This window comes from Achroia grisella, unplaced genomic scaffold (assembly GCF_030625045.1).
Source record: "Achroia grisella isolate CSIRO2021 unplaced genomic scaffold, CSIRO_AGI_Agris_v1 utg509, whole genome shotgun sequence".
In the NCBI taxonomy this organism is placed as follows: domain Eukaryota; kingdom Metazoa; phylum Arthropoda; class Insecta; order Lepidoptera; family Pyralidae; genus Achroia; species Achroia grisella.
In genome coordinates, this window is record NW_026712902.1 from 2,607,069 (window position 1) to 2,621,512 (window position 14,444).

The 14,444-nt window shown below is 33.3% G+C and overlaps 1 protein-coding gene across 1 annotated transcript in view; it reads right to left on the reverse strand.

Annotated features, from left to right (window-relative positions):
* Positions 1-14,444, reverse strand: part of LOC131846297 (uncharacterized) — a 125,986-nt gene that overhangs the window by 9,702 nt on the left and 101,840 nt on the right. Inside the window, exons 2-7 of the mRNA XM_059195562.1 lie at positions 14,190-14,295; positions 12,660-12,771; positions 9,333-9,499; positions 8,182-8,265; positions 3,231-3,329; positions 308-426 (exon numbers count right to left, since the gene is read on the reverse strand). Coding sequence (XP_059051545.1) covers positions 308-426; positions 3,231-3,329; positions 8,182-8,265; positions 9,333-9,499; positions 12,660-12,771; positions 14,190-14,295 — 687 coding nt within the window. The remainder of the gene's footprint in view (positions 1-307; positions 427-3,230; positions 3,330-8,181; positions 8,266-9,332; positions 9,500-12,659; positions 12,772-14,189; positions 14,296-14,444) is intronic.

The following is a 14,444-nucleotide window of genomic DNA, read 5'->3' on the forward strand; positions in this document are numbered from 1 at the left end:
CAAAAAAAATAGAACAAAATAATTTGCATAATGTAACATTTATGATTAAATATGAATTTAGTCATAAAGATAGATCTGTGGAGATTTACTGTGCTCGCATTTATTTAGAGTTTGCTGTCTAGGTGGTCAAGGACAAGAACTGAAGGGTATTCTTAGGAGCGATGGTATCTCCTCAGGATAAAGTGTGTACTTTCCAAAGAAATATTTATTTTGTTCATGGATTAGTATGCTACAACCACATGGGATAAGTAGTGGCATTTCTTCTTACATTTAGCAAAATCTGAAACTACAGAAGGTTAGAACTCACCTGATGTTATAGGTCTCATTGGGCAAGTCATAATATTCTCGCATCTCTGTCCATCTATGTTGAATTCTTCGTTCTCTATGTACAGCTTTATGTATGGCAACCGCGTATTCAAGTGGTACCTGCAAACAAACATAGTCTTAATCTTTAATACTCAATAATTTTTTTTTTATTTCTACACTTTCACTTTAATTAATAAATAAATAACCCTGAACAATTAACACAGCGCCATCTAGTCCCACGTTAAGCCGAGCTTTTGTTATGGGTACTATACAACTGATATACATACTTATATATTTTTTGTAATTACATTCATAATATACATACACATACACCCAGTCAGATAGAAACAATCATACTCATGAATACAAATGTTTGCACCGTATGAGGAATCGAACCCGCAACTATCAGAAGTGAAGCGCTAAACCGCTAGACCACCGAGGCCGTCAAATACGGATAAAATGCTCAAGCAATCCCTGCACTAAGCTCAAGGCTTGTGTCCTAAGAAACAGATATCTTTGTGTAGAGAAACTTTATTAAAGCTTTATATCTTCACGACTAAGTAGGGTAGTCAGAAAGATCGTTAACTGTCAACAATCGAAAAACCGTGAAATTTTGAATTTAAAAAAATTGGTAAATATAATGCTCATAACTAACTAAATTAAATTCAGATACGGTAGAGGTTTACCCTGACCATTTTATTATTTTATCTTCTATCATATAGGTATATCTTCTTCTATATCTAAGTATATAAAATTTTCGTGTCATGGTACCGTATTATTCCGAAACGGCTTATCGGATTTTGATAAAATGTTATATATGTATATACTCGGTAGTTCTAAGAATAAGATGTTATCTATTACCTCTAAGTAATAAATGTGATCCACCCCTCGATTCTTTTTATAATTTGTACAAAATTTTTGTTTTTTTATAATATGGGATTAAAAAATATATGCAACTAGCAACCGGCCCTGGCTTCGCACGGGTGTACAGTTTATATATACATGTATTGTATATATAAATCTTCCTTGAATCACTCTAACTACTAAAAAAACCGCTTCAAAATCCGTTGCATAGTTTTAAAGATTTAAGCATATTGTTTTATTCTAGGTAATGATATGAATGATGAATCCTTCAACCACGAACTTTTATTTTTTAATAGTAATATTAGTTTATATTATAAAACAACGTTTGCCGATTGTTCTACTATTAAAACCCTCCATTCATTCATAAAAACCGCTATTCTCGCTGGAGCTCATGCCATTTACCACGATTTTCCATCACTTTCTTTAGATGTTAATACGACACGACTCCAACTTTTCCCTTCATCTGCTTCATATAGCTGTGTTTTAGTCTTCGTATATATAAAACCATACTTACATGTATATGCCTACCATAACACTGGTTGTAAAATTTATAATTGCCTTAAAAAGTTATTTCATATTATAATTAAGCCAATTTATCGATATTCCTCTCGAATTGCGACCATTATGTTTAAGTTATAGATTTACTTTCAGTACAGGAAAACTGAAGTATTATGCCCAGGGGATTAAATTTGCTCGTACAATATTTGAAAACAAATTGCCTAATTAAGTTTTAGGCCGCTCTTTTATACGTTGAACAGAGCTATTATTCATGGAGATATCATCTGTTAAGTTGCATAAATTTAACTGTTTCCAAATGATCATAATAATATCTATATTACAATAATATTTATAATTCCATTCATTTTATATAACTGGAATTTCAACGCGGTCTATCTGATGGTACATGGTAACCGTCGCTTATATATGAACGTCAAATTTTTTTGTATTATATTGTACATAAACAATATAATACAAAAAAAATCGACGTTCATAAGCGGTTAAAATGTTTAGAATAGATTAGAATAGAAAATCATTTTTTCAAATAAACTTAATTTTAGCTCTTTTGAATAATCATACAATTTTTTTTTATCTACCGCTCGTTCGGAAAGTTGTCTCATCACAAGAAGAACAAGCAAGAAACTTGTGTGTTGCTCTTTTAAATAATCCTTGTAAGTTTAAATTTACAAGTCGAAACGGGTGAATACTAAACTACCAACCACCACTAATTGATTAGGGTCAAATATAAATAGACAATAAGATTAAATCAGTCGTAGTGTAAGAAGAGTAGAGCAGTAAGAAGTAAGAGCAGACAAACAGTACTCGTTCACGAGTATGACGGATGAGCCAGCCATCACTGCGCTCAACCATATTTCTCACATAGGGAGCCCAACGACCCGGCCCACCACGCCGCCACATGTCTGGACATTTTAATGAGCATGACTAGAAGCTAGTTTTATATGAATAAATGACTTTTGATTTGATTTGATTTGATCTAACTGAAAATATCAATGTTTTTTGTGGCATCTGTGGTACTGTTACCATATAGCACTAAGTTATCATACAACTGTAAAATGTAAGATGCAATTTCGCTGCTGAAATAGAAGAGTCGTCTATCTCATTCACGCAGACTTTATACAAAGTTTGGTAACTGCTTATTATATTTAAGGTTGAAATGTTTTTAATAAACTTCAGTGCTTATTTTTTTCATTTCATTTTATAATATAGAAATACTAGTTACGTAAGTTAAGTTACTAACCGAACTAGATGGCATATTAATAAAATAAATAGGCAATAATATTTTAATTTCATTTAAAAGAAATACGTAACTAAAGTTAACTGAAGTCGCTAGCCGAACTAGATGGTAGGAATGCTGATATAAAAACTATGATGTTCATAGGTGACCGGAAGGACTTATATGAATAAATATTTTTCTAAGTAAGAGATTGCTTTAAGCGCCGTGTTTGCATATCTTTCTTTTTTTTCCTTTTTGTAATTATTTGTTTCTTTTATGCATAATAAAGAGTATTATTATCATTATTATTTTCCTATTATTTATTTACCTGCAGTGTAGATTTCTTGGATATACGCCGGGGTATGCGGCTGACTGTACGTAGCAGGTTTGCAGTCGACAATCTCGAAAGACGCGTTCACAGTATGATCTGCATAAATAAAAAAGACACACTTAGAATAGAAAATAATTTATTCAAATAAACTTAAGCACTTTTGTACAGTCATAGTTATCTTTCTTTTAATCTACCCCTCATTTGGAAAGTTGTAACAACTTATTTTAACTTCCAACTATGTTTTTTTTCCCTTTATTTTGACACATACAGTCATTAAAAAAACTTATATATAATACATTATTACTAAAAAAACAATACATTAAGTGTCGAAACTTAATTTAACAGTAGTATTAACTAAAAGGAATTGCTTCGTTGACATTTAATCATCATCATCATCATCATCTGCGTCTTCCTTATCCCATTTATTTGTGGTCGGCGTAATATGTTTTTCGCTTCCATTCATCCCTGTTCGCAGTCATCGCGTTATTTACTTCCTTTCTTACCATATCATCTTTCACACAGTCCATCCATCTCTTTTTCGGCCTTCCTCTGCCCTTATAACCATCCATTCCACATACATATGTAACACCTTTCTTAAAATATTATCCTCGTTCCTACGCATTACATGTCCATACCATGATAGACTTGTTGACGTTTAATATTATAGCTAAATATGACAATTAGATATAAACATTGATTTTTGTAAATTTGGTTAATGCTTACAGTACATATATCTATTATACCTATATATAATTATATACAAGTAGGTACACCATATATGTGTTGCACTACATACGATGGAATTCCTATAATAAGTATTCTATGTGTTTATTTAAGGCTATCTGTCTATTACGTCAAAGTAAAAATAAAACAGATTCATCTCCTCAAGCGGATTTTGTATCATTTCTCTACTATTAGTGTTACTTGATACTCCATCTCTTTTTTCAAGGTAAAGGTCAGTCCTTGTATTATCTATTTTATTGTATACGTTTTACGGGTTTTCATACAGGTAGCACTGCGGGATTCTGCTAGTTATTCATAAAAATTTCAAGTGTTACATTCAGAGGCCAACCCATTAAATGGGAACGCACAGTGCGTTACCTAGGGGTTGAAATAGACCGGTCGCTGCGCATGACGGCGCAGGTGGACCGGGCCACCACCCAAGCCAAGGCCGCACGCGCAATGCTGCGACCGGTCCTACAATCCAGGCTGCAGCTGCGAACGAAGGTAGGGATCTACAAAACCTACATTCGTTCGCGGCTCACATACGCCGCCCCCCGCATGGTACGCACTGTGCTCGGCCTCACAGCGGCGGAGACTGCAGGTCCAACAAAACGCCGCCCTCCGTCTGTGCACTAATGCCGGACGGTACGTCCGCAACGACGTGATCGCCCGCGACCTCAAGGTCGAATCGGTGGAGCAGTTCGTCGTCCGGTTGACGCGCGCGATGTTCTCGCGCGCGGACAGCGGGCGCGAAACGCACCTTCGCGACCTAGCCCCGCTGCACGCGCGCCCACCGGACGCCACTCGCGCGCTCCCGCGCGACCTACTCTCCACCGAGTGATCACGTCGCTTGCGTGACGTGGCGGCGTTAAGCCGGCTCGGCGAGTAAAAAATGCCTCCCACCACATCACGCCTATAGGCGCCTACAGAAAAGCAGGCGCCTTCCGGCCGGCTGACAAGCCGGCCGATAAACGAACGACGCTGGGGTGGCTCACCCCAGCAGTACGCCCGGGCAAAGAGCCCTGCTCGAGGCCCGCACCTGCGGTCCGCAAGGACCAGCGGACGACCCGGTTACGTTACGTTTCAAATGTATAACAACGTAATAAGTTATTAGCCGTTTATACACTTACGCTCTTTTACGCACGATAAGACTTTCACGCAGGAAAGAATGTGCCTGTAAATGTAGACAATGAACGAGGAAATCCGCGCACCGCTAGCTTGCTCGCGTTCTTCAATCGTGCATGCTTTAGCGCCTATTTTTAATAATTATCATTGCAAAATGGCGGACATCTGACTACAGAGAAAAAAAATATTATAGAGTTATTGCTACTTTATAAATCTTAAACGTGTCTATGGCAAATAAAATATGTGAAATAAGAAATCAAACGTCAAATGAAAGTGATATGTATCATAAGCGGTTACACGTGCAAAGAGTGAACAAAAAAAATAGTAAATTGCAATCCCTTACGATTGCGCGCGCTAGTTTTCCCGCTCTAAATTGCGCGCGCTCATAACCGGGCATGGAAGAATGCATCGTACAAAGATAGCTAAAGATCTCATTTTCCTTTGAAAATGTAAAAACATAGTCATAAATTCAATCCATCAAAATGTGTTTCAGAGAATTATACTCGTACCAAAGACAAGATTTATTTTCTTAGACGTGTTAGTAGATTAAACTGAGTACTTCGAACCAAATTGATCCATATATTAAGTCCTGGCCATTAAAACAGAACAAAGTACAGACGTTAAGGTTACAGAGATCTTCCCACCCAATCAAGAAACTAAGTCATCGCAACAAATCATCACATCGGCCGAATAAATCAGTACAAACTTACCAATTACTTAAGAGGCTTATCCCGAAATGTCGCCGGCGACCCAGCATCATTCTCTGGCTATCAAATGGGCAGCACTTGGGACCGTACGTGACCGAAATGGCGAATAAATCGCGGTAAGCTATTATTGTGCTCTTTGACTTATGTATAGTAATCAACTTGAATTAAAGAGAGGGTTAGCTGAATAAGAGACCAATGAATCTCTGTATTTCACTAGTCACCTTTATATCATTTAGCAACCTTAGTGGTGTGGTTTAATGTACTAGATTGCCTTTCAATGGTCGCGAAATATATTTCACGATATAAATATATTCATATGACTGTTTGCATAGGTCGGAGAGTAGGAGTGCTTTCTAAAATATAAAATATTTGTAAGGAAATTATATTTAAAAAAATATAATTTGTTTAGTATTCGGTTATAAAAGTTTGCTTAGTTTTGGAATTACAGAGAAATTATAAGAAATTTAACTATAGTCTTATATAAAACAAATGCTAAATATTATATAGTTTTAATTTTGAGGAATATAAATAATCACACATCAAAATTGCAAGTTATACTGAGATTTGAAGAAACGGCAAGAAACTCAGCTATAGATATTCTCAATTCAATGTAGAATTGTACATGATCCTTACTGTATGAGAACAATACAAACTATTACATATCAAAATTTAAAGCCAATCTGAACTCCGAAGAATCTGCTGAGCTATACATTTATATATTATAGATTTTCTCAATCAAATGCTGAATTTTATATTAGTCTGATATTTTGTGAACAATAGAACATATCAAAATTACAAATTAAACTGAGCTTTGAAGAATCTCCTAGAAACTCAGCTGTAGATTTTTTAACACAGATGCAGAAAATACGTTTTTCTGAATTTATGTGAATAATATAAACTTTTTGTACACCAAAATTCCAAGGTAAACTGAGTTCCGAAGAATGAGCAAGAAACTCAGTTGTAATAAAATCGTAACGTATTAAAACAAATATAAATGAAATATAATGCTATAACATGCTATACTATTACAATTTGGAACACACTAGTAAACGCAAAGTAAACAAGACAATTTAGAGATAGGTTATAGAGAATAAAACAGTGACAGTGTCAAACAAGAACATTCAATATTTAAGATTACAATCAAATTCCAATCCAATTGCAGTATCTCCACGCCCGTTACCCTCAAACGATCGCTCCAAAACTCAATTCAGACAATGTCGAATAGCGTTTCCAGGCGATTTGTTGAAAATGTTCATCACGTACATGAACCTTCCCTTTGAAGTCTTACAATTTTGCATATAATTTATAATAGAAAATATATACTGTAATATAACACAGGTTTACCTAGCACAGATTCCGTTCCATTCTCTTATCTATACTAATGTTATAAAGCTTAAGAGTTTATTTATTTGTTTGAACACGCTTATCTCAGGAACTACTGGTTCCAATTGAAAAAATATTTTTGTATTGGATAGTACATTTGTCGAGGAAGACTTTAGCTATATAACATTACGCTACGACCAATAGGAGCGAAGAAGCATCAGTGAAAATTGTTACAAAAACGGGGAAAATAATTCATATTAGAGGACTTCCGTTGCGTGCGCTGCGTAAACGGTCCAAGTTACTCAAAAACTATGTATGAAATGTTTTTGATAACCATGCGAACGAAGTCGCAGGCATAGCTAGTATTGTTATAGAAACAAATTGTTTTTTTGTTAAAAAAAATTGTGAATAGAGATTTTTTTTTATTGTTATTATTAAGACCCAAAGCTACCAAACGTAACGTTTATATACATATGTATTATATATATATATATATAATATTATTGTATATGTAGATATAATGTATAAGCTTAGTATCTTGTGCGATGTGATTACAATACAAGGAATATATACTACACTTATATTAGCTGTGCCCGCGACTTCGTCCGCATGACCAAGTAAAGAAAAAATATTAAATAATCTAACTCAAAATAACCAACGAAAACAAATGACGGAGCTTCAAAAAACTTTCATCCCCAATTTTATATCATTCCTTAAAGGTAACATTTTTACAAACTTTGTATGTCTGTTTGAATGTGTTATTTATTTATATTTAATAAACAGCCTGAAAAATAAATGTCAACCATTAAAATCTCGATACTTCCATGCAACCCTTCACCTCCCCTTTAAACCCTTTACAACTCTTTTTCTTTATTTATATTCTATCAATAGCCAATAAAAATAAGTTTCAACCTTCCAGGTTTAAAAATATCAATCCTACCATACAAACTTTCATCTCCCCTTTGAACCCTTACAACCCGTTTACGCATTAAAAAGTAACCCATGTCATGTATCATGTATTTTTTATTATAAGTAATATATTTATAAATAAATAGAGACAACTAACTCACCCAGCAATTACTTCGCCTCTTCTATTCGGGTATAACTCTGGATGTTGGCCGTAGCGCAAATAAACTTCAAACTGTTGTTCTGCTCTGTAAAAAAAGACAATATTCAGCCTAGATCTAACGATATTAAAATTGAATTTATCCAGCAGTTCCACGATCATCCAGAAGACTGCCAAAGAGAAAAACTTTTAATCTCCCCAATTGTAGAACTAATTATAGTAAATACAACTCAGTTTTAGATGTGTGAGAATGAAATATGAATTACAATAATGTCAGACACATATTTGATATATTCAGTGCATCAGTCAGTAATATTAAACAGATAATAAATTGTACTTGAAATACAACAAGTTTCTGTACCGTATTTCTTCATTAATACATATTATTGCTGTATAGTTTCATTTCGTATGTGTAAAAATTAAGCAATGCATGCTGTGTCTACATCTAGTAGGATGTATTACTTAAATAGTATATTTCATATGTATCAAATTATTTTCTCTATTAGACACATTATAACATGGGGTTAGTTTTAATTAACGTACTTTTAGTATCCAGAGAATTATCCAGTCAATAAATTAAATACAAATAAAGATTCTAAAATCGATTACATAGAGAGACATATTTTTACATGCTTTGTCGTTCAAAACTGTTTATTTGTAGATTATAGTTACATTAGTTATTTTAATGTAAAGAAATAAAATATAATTAAAATGTACGTGAAGTCTAGTCATAATTACATGACGGTTTCATTCGAAAATAAGAAAATGTAGTAACGAAGCTCTTGTTGGGGGTGTGTCTAAACACGTACATACTTCGTTTTTAGTTAAATAGGGCATATGTTATTATAAACATAGAAAAATACATGAAGTTCAATAATAATTACTTGAAGGATTCATGAAAAGACAAGGCGTTATATTAAGAAAATGTATGTGAAGTTCAATCATAATTACTTGAAGAATTCATTAGAAGACGAGGCATATTATGTTTTTATATGTTTATTATGTTATTCTTAATATATTGTCTTGTCTTTTGATCGTATCTCGTTGTACCTTGTCGTATGTGAAGTTCAATAATAATTACATGAAGAATTCATCAGAAGATGTAGTAATGTTGAGGACAATGATGAAGTATAATCAGCTGTACATCTCACTAACCTTGAATCGAAGCTGAAATAAGTTTGGTCTGTGAAGTTATCCGCGTGGAACACGATCTTCACGAAGTTCGTCTCCGATATAAACGTCTGCGGTTGTTCGATCTCCCCACAGAACAGGCCCGGCTCCTTTCTGTTCGTGACATCTGTTTTTGCGTTGCCGTCCACGATCTAAACAATTTGATTAATAGCTATAAAAATTAATTGTTTTTCGTAATAATTTCAGATTCGACAGTCAGTATTATGAGTTTTAGATGTTACATTAAAAAATTAATTGTTTTTTTGAAAACATTGATCAAGTCGGTGATTAGTATTTTAAATGTTGCATTACAAAGTTTATTAATGTGATGATTCTAATACTATTATTAATATTGTTTAGATCTAGTAAGTGTAGAATAATTTCAATTTATTTTGAAGTATGAAAGTACCTAATAATAATAGTAATAACACAGGACAATTGAAACTGCGCCATCTAGTCCCAAGGTAAGCAGACTTTATGTTATGGATACTAAACAACTAATACAAATACATAATTTTTTTAGATACAGACATAATATACTTAGAAAACACCTAGATCTATACAAGTAGTTATACTCAAGAATATAAATGTTTGTGTCGAGGAATCGAACCTGTGACTATCGGAAGTAAGGCGGTGTTTTAAACCACTAGACCACCGAGGCTGTCTATTATTTGTATAGTATAATATTTCTAGTGAAGTAAGGGATACTTTTTTTACTTTTTTACTTCCTTCTCTCTATTTTTAATTGTGGAAATATTATTGTTATTAATATGGCACTATTATTAGTATCAATGTCTATACAAAGCTGTACTATGGATACTTAACAACTTATTAAAGTACTTAAATATATATTTATTTTTGTAATCCAACCAATCTTACTGATGAATCGAATGAGAACTGAACTCGCAAACATCGTAAGTAAAGTCGTGTTAACCCGCATGACCATCGAAGCCATAAGTCAAAGTGTTACAAAATTACGCCTTATATTTTAACATTTGTTACTTTATCTCCTCAAAAACATATAAATCAACTTGTCAGCAATAAAAATAACAAACTGAAATTGTCCGTTTAATTTGTAATAACGTTAAAAATTCCTTTGTCCGAATAAATTTCCCAATTACCCCGCTGTGAGATTGGTGCACGACGATTTTACATTGAAATTTCATTTCAAAATCGAAAACTTCGAGGGGTACGTAAGCGTAAATGAATGATCCAATAATTAGTTGTTCAAATTGGCTTCTGCCCGAGTTTCCAACTTCCACTGAGTCAAGGAAGTTCAAAAATTAATTAGTTCCATTGCTGAGCCGTTCGTTGACTCAATTAAGAAGGTACTACTTCCGTATTTACGACTAGATACTGTATTGATACATAACATTAGTAGGTACTAGGCTTAAAGACAAACTTACACAAACTATTATTAAAAACCTTCACGACATTTACCTAAGATATTGTTTCTGATTGAATTGTCCTGAGTATACTTGATAAATTCAATAGCAAATAAATAAATCGCCAGTCGAATAATAATTTATTAGACTTTTTAATTAAATCGCTGAAAACCAGCTTCTTAAAAAAATAACTGTATCACTATTCAAAACACTGCAAGACGAAACATTTCTGCGGCTATTTGTTTTTTTAGTCATTCATTTAGAGATCATCTTCCCGTAAATTTGTCTGCACCTTGGGGTAAAGCCCAATTTCGTTTATTGACTTGTCCGTTTCAAAGAAAGCAAATTATATTCCGTGGAAAGCGGAAAATGTTATGTTCATAATAAGTACTCGTTTCATTTCAAACGCTACGTCGTTATTTCTGTGAGATATTTCACAATAATAAAATGGAACGTCAACGCTGGTAGTACAATGATATTGCAATAAAACGACACAATTGGGTTACAGATGGATCAATGATTGATGATGATTGATTGTGTAAACAATCGAGAGACTCCCCTCGTCCGTTTGCATGATGTTGAATATTAATTAAGTATTATTACTTTACTAGCTTTTGCCCGTGGGTTCGCTTGCATTAATTTATCCCCTTAGGGTTGGAATTTATCAAAATCCTTTCTTAGGGGATGCCAGCGTCATAGTAGATTCATGCATGCAAAGTCTCAGCCCGATCCGTCCAGTGGTTTTAGCTGTGCATTGATAGATCACTATGTCAGTCACCTTTGAGTTATATGTATTTAGATTGATATACATATATAAGAATGTTTATGTAAAGTATTGTTTATCTTAACATTATTTCGTATTTCCTGATGCATTCAATAAACTATCATTTTCATTCTATCAATTCTCTTATTTTTCAGATTGTTATTAAACTTTCAAGAATTTGTTTTTTTATTACTCAACTGTTTTTATATATTTTTTTTAATATAAATTGGGTACTTCCTTACACACTTATATAATCACAGTTAGACATTATTTATTATTGCCAGATGTATTAAATAAACAATCATATTATTTTTTTGCAGTCGCTTGAATTGAGATAGTATTTCATCTTTCAAGATTATGTCTTTTTATATATAGTTAGTCTGGTTTTTGGCTACTAAATATTGCCTTCAGTGTGTAGATACTTGGATCTAATATTAAAACCAATATATATATAAACATAACAGTGTTTATAAATATATAGGTATAGTTGAAAACAATATCCAGTTGGCAAACTCTAGACTTGATATATATCATTTTTAAATATAAAAGTATACAGTAAGTTATTTATGTAAGTCAAACTACTCCTACAAGTTAGTTTAGTTCAAAATTAAATCATATTATGAAAAATATCCTTTTTTAATGTTACATAATAGACACCTATACCAAAACATTACTATATTTTGATATATTATTGCAAATTGTGTATGAATTTATTTAATTAATCAATGTAATTTTATTTATTACAGTAACTCTGTAATTAAATTGTATTTTTTTAAATATTGTCGCGTACAAGCAGCAACAAAACGCAACACAAAGGGAGCGTTCTGATTGGAGCGCACACCCATCCAATTTTGAATTCGCTACGTAACGACACAGACCTAAAAAATCAACCGACCGATCTAACGTACTTTTGTTCACTCCACCAAAATTGTAATTTATCACAGTATTTACCCATTAAATTGAAGATTATAAGCAAATCTATCATTTCTCCAACCCGTAATCTGCTGAAGACAACCTCACCTACCATCTGAGCATTCGAGCCGCATCATCACGTGCCAAATATCAATACTGTATTTGATGATGATGTGGAAAATATGTCAAGATATTTTTTTACATTGGTGATAAACGAAATATTGAAATTATTAATATTAACTTATTATATACCTGTAAATATCCTTTATGGCAAGTGGTTCCATTTATTAATGTGCCGACTTTAAATTTTTTGAAGCGTATTCTCAATATCCAATCTTTTGGTGACCCTCGAAATGCTCTAAACCTGCAACAAATATGACATAATATATAATGATTTATAGAAAAATCAGTCTAACATACAATTAACTTCAGTGTGTTGTTCTTTCAACGTAATAAATTTTGTACAAAGACAACAGCTTGGATACCTCAATCTACACAAACTAATAAAATTAAAGTGTCTGTTTGTATTTACAAATAATCAGCTTTATACTAAATTAATATGAAAGTATTTTACCAGAAGTTGGCTGTAAGGAAGCGTCTACTTCGTACCCGTAAAAAAGGTAAGACTGATGTTACCAACAGTCAGTCTTACCTTTTTTTTACGAGTAGTCTTACCTTTTTTTTAAATTTGCATGCTTAAAATGGAGCTGAATATGGAACTGTAAATTAATTTGTAAGAATAATGTAACCTATTCAAAACAAATAAATAAATAAAATATTAAAAATAAATTAAAACATGATATCACCAGAATAATAACACGTGAGCAAATACGTGAATAATACTATTCAGAAAGAAACTTTGATTTAAGTTGAAGAGAAAGCAATGAAAAAATTAATAATTGGGTTGAGAAATGCCATTTTTCAAAATAACTCGATAACGGTTAGAAATATGAAAAATATTTTAAATAAGAGTAGTAGAAAAAAAAATCTGCACTAAAATGGTCCTTTTCATTTTTTCACCTGTTGTTGTTTAGACACAAAAATTAAAATTATTGGACTAGAGTGGAAATATTTATTCAGATCTGCCGGCCTCTATGAAGGGGTGCGGACGGATACTGGGATTCTCACCCACCAAAACCCCACGTGGTTCCTTTCGTACACGTAATTAGTCGTCGAGGTCTCGGGTTCTCATCTGCATTCGCCCGAGGCGTCAGTCTTACTAACCGGCATAATTGCTTTATAAGCTGTGTTGTTTGTGGGTGCAGATTGGCCAGTGAAATTATGGGATGAGAGGAATGAAATCTTAGATCTATGGACTGGCAACGCATGAGTGTCACATCTAAATATATATAACTCAAAGGTGACTGACATAGTGATCTATCAACACAGCCCAAACCACTGGACGGATCGGGCTGAAATTTGGCATGCAATTAGTTGTTATGACGTAGGCATCCGCTAAGAAAGGATTTTTATTAATTCTACCCCCAAGGGGATAAAATAGGGGATGAAAATTCGTATGAAACTTTGTCAATTTTAAAACGATCGGGCTGAGATTTTGCATATATAAAGCTACTATGACGTAGACATCCCCATAGAAAGGATTTTAATATATAAATAATTTAACGCGAGCGAAGCCGCGGGCAAAAGCTAGTCTCTCATATTGTTGTATCTCCGTAGTGTTGTTCATGTATGTACATAGGCGATGGTTACCGCTTACCATCAGCCGTCAGTTTGTTTGTCTTTCCCATAATAAAAAAGGACTATTATTATAAATGATCTTACCTATAAGTACAAGTTAGCGGTCGTCCGAAGTTTTCCGGAGTAACTGGCGGTGAGGACACGTCGTCGTATATACCAACGGTCTTGTTGCACTGTTCCTGTTTAGAATCTGCAACAATAGTGAATTTAAAATTTATTAGTGTTACAATAAGGTACATATTACATTACGAAATTGATGTTATAAAACGTCAAGATAACATATTTTTATTAACAGTTTCAAGTGTTTATTATGATTTATGGCATCTTACTAAGTTTGGA